Source organism: Phascolarctos cinereus, unplaced genomic scaffold, assembly GCF_003287225.1.
Source record: "Phascolarctos cinereus isolate Bilbo 61053 unplaced genomic scaffold, phaCin_HiC Scaffold_4;HRSCAF=312, whole genome shotgun sequence".
Lineage (NCBI taxonomy): Eukaryota > Metazoa > Chordata > Mammalia > Diprotodontia > Phascolarctidae > Phascolarctos > Phascolarctos cinereus.
In genome coordinates, this window is record NW_027555847.1 from 122506626 (window position 1) to 122518828 (window position 12203).

The window sequence follows — 12203 nt, forward strand, 5'->3', positions numbered from 1 at the left end:
GTGTCTGTCCTTTGAGAACCAGCATAACTACCTTTAGAGGTTCATCACCAGGTTGACTGAAGGAGAGTTGAATTTTTAGCATAAAGACCATCTAGGGAGCATAGTGAGAAATTTTGAATTAGACTTCTGGGAGCCAAGATGGCAGAGTAAGCAGTTAATCCCCATAACTCTCCTATATTCACCTCCAAACAACCATAAAATAGCACCCCAAGACAAATCCTGGAACAGGAGAACCAGTAAAAAGATGAGGTGAAACAATCTTTTAGCCAAAGAAACTTAGAAAATTGGCAAGAAAGGTCTGTCTCACTTATGTAAAAGGGGAACACAGTCCATGATAGGAAGTGTCCCAGCAAGCCGCACTTAGCAAAACAGGAGGAGTTACTGAGCCCCTGTGTGGTGGAGCAGGCAAACACCAACACCAGTCTTTCACTCCCCCGCCCCGTGTACCTCAGCATAGTCCCAGGCAAATAGGCAGTCCCCAGTGGCTAGACACCAGCACTAGGACCCTGGCTCAGGACCAGGTAAACTGCCAGACCCCCTACAGCCTCCAACAGCACCAGTGAACCCCCACCCCCTCAGCACAGTACTAGACATGAGGGTCCCCCCATGAGCCTCAGGGTAGCATCAGTGCAGCACTAGGTAAATAGCCAGGACCTGCAGCCCTTGGCACAAGAAGCCTGAGACAATGCCCCTTCCACCCCAGGAACAGAGCTCAAATTTAAAAGAAAGGAAACAGGCCAAAAAAGATGAACAAAAGACAAAAAAAGAAGAATCTGGCCATAAAAAGTTATTATGGTGATAGTAAAAATCAAGACAATGAAGTCCAAACACCTGTGGGCAAAAGCCAAAAGAAAAATGGAAGTAGTCTCAAACCCAGAAAGAACTCATGGAAGGGCTCATAAAGGAGCTTAAAAATTCACATAAGAGAGGTAGAAGAAAAACTGGGAAAAGAAATGAGAGTGATGCAAGAGAACTGTGAAAAAAGTGTGAACAGCTAGAAAATTGTTTTGCTCCATCTTTTTGTGTGTATTATTTGAAGTTGTTCAGAGCAGTTTTGCAGAGAGCTCAGGCAAGTCCCTTCCTTTTCTCTGCCATATTACAGTGCCCATTCTCAAGGAGACAAATTTTCATTCTCATTTCTTTAGAGTCACACTTCATACATAATTCAAGGAACTTATTTTGTTCATTAGTTAGCAGATTGGTAGTGTCACTGTTGGAATAGTCCCTTTAATAGTTTACTAAAAAGAAGGTGTTTAATAGAATGGTACAATGGAAAATGCACAGGATTGGGAGTTAGAAGACCTGAGTTTAAATCCATGCTCTACCACTTGGTGTTCATGTGGCCTTCAGCAATTCACTTCCTCTCTGAGCCTCAGTTGCTCATCTGCAAGGTGAGGAAGTAGCTGGATTAGATGACTTCTAGGGTCCCTTCCAGCTAGAAATGTATGGTCCTATTAACATTGCCTGCAGAAAGTAATTATTCAGGCCTGGTCATTTGTTTGATCCATCTTAAGCTTGGTGCATGTTAGATGACATGGGTTGTCATCACTAATGACTTTTATAAAATGTACTAATCAATGGACTAAGCGGGAAAATACGTTTTTAACCTTTATTAATTTTTCATTTTTACAGGGTGAATATTCTCATTTAGTTTTACTGGCAGCATTTGATTGTGTTGATGATACTAAGCTTATGAAACAAATAGTTATGTCGGTGAGTAATAGCTCCATAAATTTTTTTAAAGTTTATATTCTAAATTAACAAATACCAAAAAAAAAGAAATGTACATGTCCTTATACTAAGTAGAATATAAGAAAGGTTTACATATAAAATCACAGCTCTCTTCCATATAGCTTGTCTTTCTTTTCATAAATATAATTGAAAACTGTTTTCAGTGACCCCTTCCCCCCTGTTTTTAACATCACTATTGCTAGCCTTTCCTTCCTCCCCACTTAAAAAAAAAACTTGTCAACATTTGAATATTATTTGGCTACAGATCCATATATAGTTTTAAATTCTGAATTTAAATAAAAGCATATTCATATACAAAAATCAACACTAATATCCCTTTTCACATGAATTGGTTAAAAATCAAATGGGAAGAGGCAGCTAGGTGGCACAGTCGATAGAGCACAGGCCCTGGAGTCAGGAGGACCTGAGTTCAAATCTGGCCTCAGACATATAACATTAGCTGTGTAATCCTGGGCAAGTCACTTAGCCTCAATTGCCTCACTTTAAAAAAAAAAAAGAAAGAAAGAAAGAAAAAAATCAAATGGGAAGATAAAGCAAATCTGTCAACCATGAATAGTTTCAGATTCTTAAATTAATCTTTCAAAAAACAAACATTTTTAAGAACCTGCTATGAACCAAGCACTGTGCTTGGCTTTCCAAGTAGCCCTTACATATGTATTGAACACAGACCCTGTCATCATCTAATTTACTTTTGAGTGAAATGCAGAGAAAGATTTCCTTTGCTTTTGATGATTATTGTTAATTAACTAGAAAATACATTTTTAATCTTGGATGAGGAGGTCAAAAAATGTCATTTCTTGTCATTGGTAATTGAGAATTGAGTGGAGTGAGACTAAGTTTTTCCTACCTTTTAAGGTCCACCTCATCTCCGTCCCTTCCCCCAATTATAAACAGGCTTAGTTTTCATGACAAACATCCTAATTTTACAAACTTTTATCCACTTGTTATTTTGTTGAGACTTTTTTTTATAATAGCCCATTACATGTATCTCAGTAACCAAGTTCTAGGAAAAGTTATTCTCCACTGCATGTTCTTACATTTAAACGCAGCTACAAATTAACAAAATCCCACTGATAGTCCCAGCATGTAGTGTTCTTAGTAACTGTAATTTAAACTGTGGTCATGGTGAATGAAAATTATTTCTTGGATTTAGAAAAGTCCTTTGTGTTCTTTAGTAAGCTACAAGTGAATTGGTCTGTAGTGTTCTTTTACATGGGAGATACCTAGGGAATCCTGGCTTTGTTTTAGATATTTATCTATTTAATGAGGAATTAAACTTACACTTACTTCCCTTCACTGTTAAAATCACAAGCCCAATTATATATTCAGAACACAAACAAATTGATCGCAATTTGATTTGATTATTCATGTATTCTTGTAGGAAATCATCAATTCCCTGCCAAATATAGTGAATAATAAGTATGGAAGAAAAGTTCTGTTGTATTTACTAAGCCCTAGAGATCCTGCACACCTTGTACCAGAAATCATTGAAGTTCTACAGAGGGGTGATGGAAATGCACATAGGTAATTTGGGTAACATTTTCTATATTTAAAGCCTAAAGACTAATCTAAATTATTTTTGCTTCTTTGTCTGTATTGTCCAGATTTATTCTTTGTTTTTTGAACTGGAGTATGCTTATCAGCAGTTTTCTCTGAAACTGCAAATGTACAGCTTCATCTTTAAGCTGTTGAATGGATTCTTAATGTTTTTATGACACAGAAATAAACATTTAGGTGGCATGTCTTCTATATAGTAGTCTTTAGAGCAAATATGTCTCTTACTCAGTTTTCCTAGGTACCTTATTCTTTTCACTTTGCTTATCTCTTTCCATTGAATTCCAAATGTTTTCAGAAAACCTCCCCTTTACCTATTATCTCTACTTGTTGGAAGTCCTTCCTATCTCATTTCAGATGTTTTCCTTAATTTATATAGACTGAAGAAATTCTTCCTCAGAATCTCTCTCAGAAGGCAACATGGCACTTTGTACTTAGTAGGTGCTTAATAAATATTTGTTGGATCTTTTAATTTGTAAAAAGTTTTGATGAGAACTTTTGCCATATACTCAGGAAAATTGCTTTTTCTAAACCAAAATGATTCTGAAAAACCTGGTATATATTACAAATATTTCCCTTACTGTAAAATTTTATTCTGCTTTTCCTGAGTTCCCAAATTCACAATTTTATGCCTTACTTCCTTTGGAAATATTTTATTTCCCTACCCCCACCAAACTCTCATAATACAAAAACCTTTGCACAAGCACCTGAAGTCGAGAATTGGAAGGGACCTCAGTGGCCATTCAGTCCAAGTGCCTCACTTACAGTTGTGGAAACTGAGGTCTGAAAAGGTTAAGTGACATAATCAAGCAAGAAATGCTCAGGACAGCTTTGTCAAACCAAGTTTTTGCTCTAGAGATAGAGATGATGTAAGAATGAATGCCCTACCTGGCCATTTCATCTGGCTTTTATATTTTCTCAGATGCAACCTTGTGTGGTTCTGTTTCCAGATGCACACTCCCCCAAGGGTCAGTGTGCATTGGATTTGGAGTCAGGAGGCTTAGGTTCAGATTCTGCCTTTTTCACTACCTGTGTGACAAATGTCCAAGTCATTTACCTTCTCTGAGCCTCTGGTTTCTCATCTATAAAATGAGGAAGTTGGACAAGACAGCCCCTGAGGCCCCTTCTGACTCTTAAATCTTCTCCTTCCATTATGCACAGGGATCAGGAAGCCAGAGTGAAGGCAGCATAAATTGAAGAAATGTGTTGTCAGACATTCCAGGTAGCTAGAGAGACAAGTAGATAAGCTGTTTCCAGGTTTGTTTGTTTTTTAAAGCCCAAACGAGGCACGTAAAAGGAATGTTTGATTGTATAAAATTAGGCTTTAATGAAGAAGACTTGTAATCTTTATTTTCCTTTCAAAGATCATATGAAGTTTGAGGGTTCTGAAAATGCTAAAATTTGCTTAGCCTATTGTATCCAAGCAGATTTCATTGGAGTTCTTTTTGAGTGCATTACCTAAAGCAAAGTGTCTATAACAATAAAACCATCATCTCTCCTTTGTTCTCTCTTCTGATAGTAAGAAAGATAGTATAATCCGCCGTAAGGAGCTCTTGGAGTCTGTTTCCCCAGCCCTGTTAAGCTACATGCAGGAGCATGTTCAGAAATTGATGACAGACAAATCAACATGTATATTTGTCGTTAATGTCCTGGGATCTGCTATTGGAGATATTCAGCCTGCTCTGGATACCATTGCCAAATTAGCTGCTCCTGAAATGATTCCTGGTGGCAAAGCTGGAGAGGTAATACACCAAATTATGAAACAATCAGAAGAGGCTTACTTGATTTTTAAAATCCCAAGTCAGCCGGGATCAGTACAATAAAACAAACTAAGGTTACAACATTTTCCTTTTGTGAACAGACCACACATGAGGCAGAATTTAACAGAGAACAATATATCACAGTCTTGATTTGTAACATCTCACATACACCCCCTTCTCACTGATACTGTCACCATCCTAGTACAGGCCCTCACGACCTTGTACCTGGACTATTGCAGCAGTCTGCAGATTGGCCACAAGTCTCTCCATACTCCAGTTCATCCTCCTCAGCTTTCAAAATGATTTTCCTAAATTACAGGTCTTGCAGATTCCTCTGTTTGGTGTTCAGAGCCTTTCTAATCTTCTTACACCCTACATACTCCCATGTAGACGCTATGATTCAGTAATACTGGCCTCTGTGTTGTTGTTTACACAAGGGTCCTCTCCATTCCCCCAACTCTCACGATCCTATCTCCCAACTCTGGCATTTTCTTTGGCTATCCCCCAGTCCTGGAGTGGTCTCCCTCCTCATCTCTGTCTGCTGGCTTCCCTGGCTTCCTTCAAGTCCCAGCTGAAAACCAGCCCTCTACAGGAAACTGTTCTTGATCCCCCTTGATTATAATGCCATCCTCTTTTGATTATTTCCAGCTTATCTGGTATATGGCTTAATTGTACATAGTTGTTTGCATGTTGTCTCCCCCATTAGTCTCTGAGCTTCTTGAGAACAGGGACTATCTTTTGCCTTTCTTTGTATCTCTAGCACTTAGCACAGTTGCTTGGCACATAGTGGGTGCTTAACAAATGTTTATTGACTGATTGTCAATATAATTCTAAAATGTTATTGTAAAATGGTTCCTACAAAAACAGCAAGAGTACTTTAGCACATGTGTTAGTGTACCTTCAAGTACCTAAATACCTTCTGATAGTCATATTGTTTTCAAATATACAGATGACTCGTAGTATGGAAATTATTATAGGCATAGTTATATCCAAACAAGGATACGTGGATACTCTTATTCTATTCTACATTGTTGCACTTTACTTAGCCTTTATCTAACTAGTACTGAGCCATATGCCAAGTCACAGATGAAAACCACTTCTTAAATTAATAACTTTTTGACTTCTTTGTAGCTCCACATGGCAGAACATCCAGCTGGACATCTGGTTCTGAAATGGTTAATAGAACAAGATGAAAAAAGGAAAGAAAATGGAAGAGAGGGTAAGCTGTGAAAATTGAGCTTTTCTTAGAGATTTTATAGAAATTCATCAATTTCCAGCTGACATACCTTAACTTATGTTATTAGAATGACCACATTTTAAATTTTAAGCTGTAGTGGAATTACTCTCCCTGTTTTCACTCTTGAGATCTAGGCAAACTGGCCCTCTTTATTTTCCTCATACATAACCTTCTATCTCGTGTCTCTATGCCTTTGCAGTTGCTATTTCCCATCCCTGGAATGCATTTCTTCCTTGCCTCGGCCTCATAAATACTCTTGACTCCCTTTAAGACACAGCTCAGACACCATGAAGTCTTTACTGATCCTCGTCCCCCAACTGCTAGTGCCCTCCCTCCCAAACAACCTTGTATTTAATTAACTACTTTTTATTTGTATTTTTTCCACTCTCTTCTGTATAATATATGTAATTGTTTTCTCCCATTACAACATAAGATGTTTGTGAGTAGGAATTGTTCATTCTTTCTATTGTTCATTCATACCTAACACAATGCCTGGTATACAGTAGTCACTTAAAAATACTTAATAGTTTTTTATACTGTGTCAGACCATTAAATAATACCCCAAAAAATGCATATATGGCCTTGTCTCATATCTGTGAGTGGTCTGTGTACTTTGTTGTGACTGTTGTTAATTGTTCCTAAATACCACTTGAGAGTTGAAGCATATAGACCAAAAAGTTAACAGTATCAAGTAGTAATTATTTTAAAAGGGAATCCAGGGACCATTTCATACTGAAAGTGGCTAAGAACTTTATTGCTAACACATCATTGCCGATTTTTCATAGATTTTTCTTTTGGTAAAGTTTACTGACTAATTTTAAATCTGTCATTATAGGTTCTTTTGCAAAAACATTGGTAGAGCATGTTGGTGTCAAGAAATTGAAGACCTGGGCAGGAGTTAATCGGGGTGCTATTATTCTTTCTCGGTAAGTATTATTTCTTGGGATCCATCTTGATCCCCAAAGCTGAGGTTCTGTTCTTATTGGCAAATTCTCTTTCATATTAACAACAGATGAGAGAATGCACACATGCATGCAGGCAGAGAAACGGACATTTATTTTTTAATGATAGTTTTAAACTTTTATTTACTAAGTTTAATAATCAAGGAAGGCCCTGTTCTCACAAATACAGGCCAAGCCTCACTTCCCAGCACTCCATACTTTTCTCAAGATATTAATGACATCCACAAGTACATTGCACGTTAGAAAGCAAACAAGTCCTCTTCTCCTTCCCTCCCTAAGCACCCTTTTTAAAGAATGTTGATGAAGGATTCATTTTTTTTTAAGTTAGAAAATCATAGCTGAAATGAAGACTGTTTTTAGATATTGTGCATTGAGTTTATAATGTATAGGTCTCATAATTATTTAAACCAAATTAAATTATTTAAACCAACATTGAAACAAGTAAAAAACCAATAGCTGTGAATTTTGTCTAAGTTTTTGTTGGACTTTTGTTAATAAATGTCACATGTAGACTAGGCTTTCTGAGCTCTCCACACATGCAGTCATCTGGACTATTTTTCTCTCTATTTGCATTTTTCTTCAGCACACATATTATCCTCTTGACCCTGAATATAGGTAATAAATTGTAATCAAGATTGGCCATCAATGAGGCAGGTAGGTGGTACAGTGGCTAGAGCACTGGCCCTGGAATCAGTAGGACTTGAATTCAAATCCAGCCTTAGACACTTGGTAACTGTGTGACCCTAGGCAAGTCACTTAACCCCATTTGCCTCAAAAAGAAAAAAGATTGTCTATCAGCATTTCTTAATTGCACTTATTTGGAGAAGAGTCAAATGTGTTTTTAGGGGAGTCTGAATAGCAAGAAACTATGGCAAGTCCCATGTTGTTTAGATGAGACACAGTTAAAATAGAGCCTGGTTTATTTTAATATTCTTTTATTTATTTGTTATGGTGAAGAAATCCCCCTAGCAGTTCAAATCAGCATCTACTTTGCTCAGAGTCACCAGCCGGTGTGTGTCACATGTAAGACCTGAACTCAGATCTTCCTGACCCAAAGCCATTTCTCTTTCCACTATACTACACTGCCTCTTGTTTTTTTGTGTTTTTTTTTTAATTCTGAATTTCAAATATGTTGCAAATAAGCTTGGTTAGAATCTGCCATTAGGAGTTACACTGCCATTAAGGAATTGCACTCAACTCTCCATTATCTGAGTACATAAATTTAAAGCTAGAAGAGAATATTATGTGTTCCAGCCCCCTAATTTGACAAATGAGTAAACTGAAGCTCAGGGAAGTGATATAGCTGAAGGTGTCAGAACCCAAATCTAATTTTTCTGTCCATTCCCATTCTAAACAATGGATAATACTAGGATCATTTATATTTTGATTTTGTAATGCAATATATAACTCCCTAGTTATTTTTACCTTTATATTTACATTTTGTCAAAATTCAAATTCATTTTCAGTTTTTAAATACGTACTATGTACCATAAGTGGGCATGTGCCAGAAGCTTACTATTGTCTAGAGAAAGGTAGCCTGGAACTGATATTATTATCAGAACCTGATCCACAATGGGATATAACTTTAATGCATTTGCAGATAACAGAGTTTTTACAATTTTATGACTCTTTAGCCAAAACGTGAGAAATAAAACATCAGATTTGGACTGAATGGCAAGTTACAAACAAAATTCTGAAGTCATTGTGCTAAAGATTGCATTCAATCTACCCTTTATACCAGTTTGAATAGTTAAGCATCATAGGGCTCAGATGAAATAATGGCGGTAAACACCTTGCAAACCTTAAAAAAATTACATAAGTGCTAGCTATTATTTTTATTTCTTCATAATGGTGTTTTTGGGAAATGAATTATGAATTACCTTATTATCTTGTCCCTTTTGCCTGTCTTTCTTCTTTGTCCATTAGCTTTGTAAGTAAAATTATCCTAATGAAAAATCTTTGTGTCAAATAAGTTTTCCCCATTTGTAGTACTCATGCTAAGCCAAAACCTAAGTGTTTCAAAGCCATGGTTAACAATCCTATTGTAGGAATTTGAGCTGTGAGTAAATTTAGAATTCATCCAGTCCAACTCTCTTCTCTTACAAAAGAGGAAATTTAGACACAGAGAGGGAAAGTGATTTGCCCAAGGTCACAGAATAACATGTAGCAAAACCAAGGTGTAAGGCAAGTCTCCAAATCCATTGGAATGATATCTGGTAGATAAACCAATTGTTGAAGAATAAAAGGATTGCCGTGTAGCCTTATCACTATGCCTTATATTGCTGGACTATGAATTGTACTTTTGCATACCTATGTTACAGTTCAAGTTCTCCAAATCTGTATGTAAATAGAGATAACTGATTTCTAGTCTGTTTAATATATGAAATGTGGCAAAAATACTAATATGGATTATAAAGTCCCAAAGGATAAGGGTCTGTGTTAAATACAGTTAATGCCTATATTTTCATGTTGTCGTCCTTTTTTCCCTACAGCTTAGCCTCATCTCCTTTACTCACTTTTCTTTCCCTCTAACAACTGCCCACCAATTTCTGAATATATTTAGGCCATTCTTAACTAACCCTTCATTTTGTTGCCAGCCACATTCGTTATGTTCCCTTAGTTACCATAACTAATGTACTATGGCTCCCTTTTAGGTCAGTGACCTGCCTTTTGGCCATGTAAACTGTATATCTATTTGCTTCTTGTTTTCCTGATCCAGTTTGATATTGATTTTATTATGTCTCAGGTAAATTTTTGCCCTGACGTACAGGGATATACAGTAACATTTTTTTTTCCTTATTGATACGATGATGTTTTAATTCTTAGTAGGGCCGAAGACTTGGAAAGACACTGAGATTTAGCAGTTTATCCCTTGCACTTACTTTCCAAGATGATTAAAAATACACTAGACTCAGGAAAAGTTAGCACTTTTTATTGTCATCCAAAAAAATCAAAAGAACACTGAAAACCCAGAAGGCAGTGTTCTGTTTGTTAGGTATCCTTTAACCACTTCCTACAGCAAAATAAAGGCAGTCATAGAATGCTAGTGACTCATGGCAGCCATACATTGCAGAACAGTGATACAGAAAGGCGACCAGATAGCTTATGTGAAAACCAGTCTCACATCATTATCCAACAGTCCACATGAGCAGTCTGTAAATGTGGAGAGTCACCCTGAGAATGCCTTTGCTTGAGTACTTTTTCCCAAAAAACATAAATATCTGTTTGTGGTTTTAGAGTTTAATGCTTGGGGGATACTGGAATTCATCTTTATTGAGTTCTTAGCAGTCCTTTAATGAATTGTCAGTATAGCCACATCTTAAAAACCAAATGGTTTCCTTCAGGAGGCTGTATGGTACAGTAGAAAAGGTACTGAACCTGGTGTCATGGAACCTGTGTTTTTATAATGTCTCTGCCATTTAATACATGTGTGACCTTGGGCAAGTCAGTTAAACTCTCTGGGCCTCAGTTTTCTCATGTAACATTGAGGGGCTTAGATTAAGTGACTTCTGGGTATCTGACTTAGGAATTTTGTCACTTGACTTTAAGGAGGTCATTTGAAATTTCATCAGCTTACTTTTTTTTTCCTTCTTTATGCAGGCTTCTCCAAAGCCCTGATCCAGAAGTGGTAAATAAAGTTAAATCTGGACTAAAAAGCCTCATCCCCACATTGGAAAAAGAGGAAAACAACAAAGGCATGACTGCTTTACTTGAGAAACTAAAAGCTTAAGTAGAAAATATAACAAAGAATGAGAATGAATCACTTTTCCTAATGATTCAGGTGAAGGATACCATCTAGTTTGGTCTTTAGGGGGAGCCTTTTATATAATATATGTATATATACATAAATGTTTTTTGTAGAAATATCTATTTCTAAAATAAATTGTTTCTAAAATAGAAATTGTCTTTCAGAGTTTTAGCTGTCTTTTTTCTGTGCCAGATTCTTTGGGTATGTGTTTGTTTAAATGATTATTCATTGATATCAGCAAATCCTGAGCATCTACCAGCATCTTCATAAGAGTTCGTGGGGAGTAAAAGCAGTTTAGTCTAGGACTTCACAGCCTAAAATAACATAAAAGCACAATTTAGTACTTAATCAAAAAAGAAACATTTATTAATTGCCTTGTATTGTTGGACACTGTCGATACAAAGGCAGAAATCAAAGTCCCTGCCCTCAAGGAACTGGCATCCTTTCAGAAACAGCATGTACGGTCATCCCTGACATTCACAGGCTACACATTTCACAGTTTTGGTTATTCACAGGTCATTGATAATTAAATGGCAATTTTTGGAGATTTATGCCATACTGTGGAAAATTGCAAACAATGAACATATATAAAGAAAACTAAAAAAAATTAAGTCAAATGAACAAATAACTCTATTTTATCATTTAGTACCATAAGTATACATAAATTTATTATAAACTTTTAAATTTTGTTAAAAGTTTCAGTGCACTAAAGAACTACAGGCTAAGCACTCTCTTTGGGAATCCTTCCCCTTTGTACCATCCAGACTCAGTCACATGATTTTCTCCCATAATGATATTGATATGTTCTTTTCATAAGAAAAGGGAAAAAAAAATAGAGAATGAAATCCGTGAAGCAATTGCTGCAGCTATACAAGCCACTCTGCATAGTGTGCAAGATACTGCTGTCTTTTGCATAGAAACTGCAACTTTTTTATGGGTATAGTGTGTTTTACTTGTTTTTTGTGTTAAATATGATCAGAATTATTAAAAATAAAGGTTTGGGGTGGGACCTAGAGTCTTAGTGTCCTCAACCCCCAGGAGGGTTGAGGGATGACTGTATATGTATATGTATAAGTATATACAAAGGAAACACAGTGTGCTTAAGAGAGGGAAAGACAATAATAGCTGAAGGGGAGAGGCAAGGATCAGGAAAGACCACTAGGAAAAGGAAGCCAGGGATTCTGTGAGTT

General features: G+C 36.6%; 1 protein-coding gene across 2 annotated transcripts in view; it reads left to right on the forward strand.

Moving 5' to 3' along the window:
• Nucleotides 1–11166, forward strand: part of PUM3 (pumilio RNA binding family member 3) — a 35650-nt gene extending 24484 nt beyond the window's left edge. For both annotated transcript variants that reach the window (XM_021006320.2, XM_021006321.2), the window contains exons 13-18: nucleotides 1633–1713; nucleotides 3134–3276; nucleotides 4826–5048; nucleotides 6198–6285; nucleotides 7139–7229; nucleotides 10866–11166. In XM_021006320.2, the coding sequence (XP_020861979.1) occupies nucleotides 1633–1713; nucleotides 3134–3276; nucleotides 4826–5048; nucleotides 6198–6285; nucleotides 7139–7229; nucleotides 10866–10995 (756 nt within the window). In that variant the 3' untranslated portion in view covers nucleotides 10996–11166. The remainder of the gene's footprint in view (nucleotides 1–1632; nucleotides 1714–3133; nucleotides 3277–4825; nucleotides 5049–6197; nucleotides 6286–7138; nucleotides 7230–10865) is intronic.
• The last annotated feature ends 1037 nt before the right edge of the window (nucleotides 11167–12203 follow it).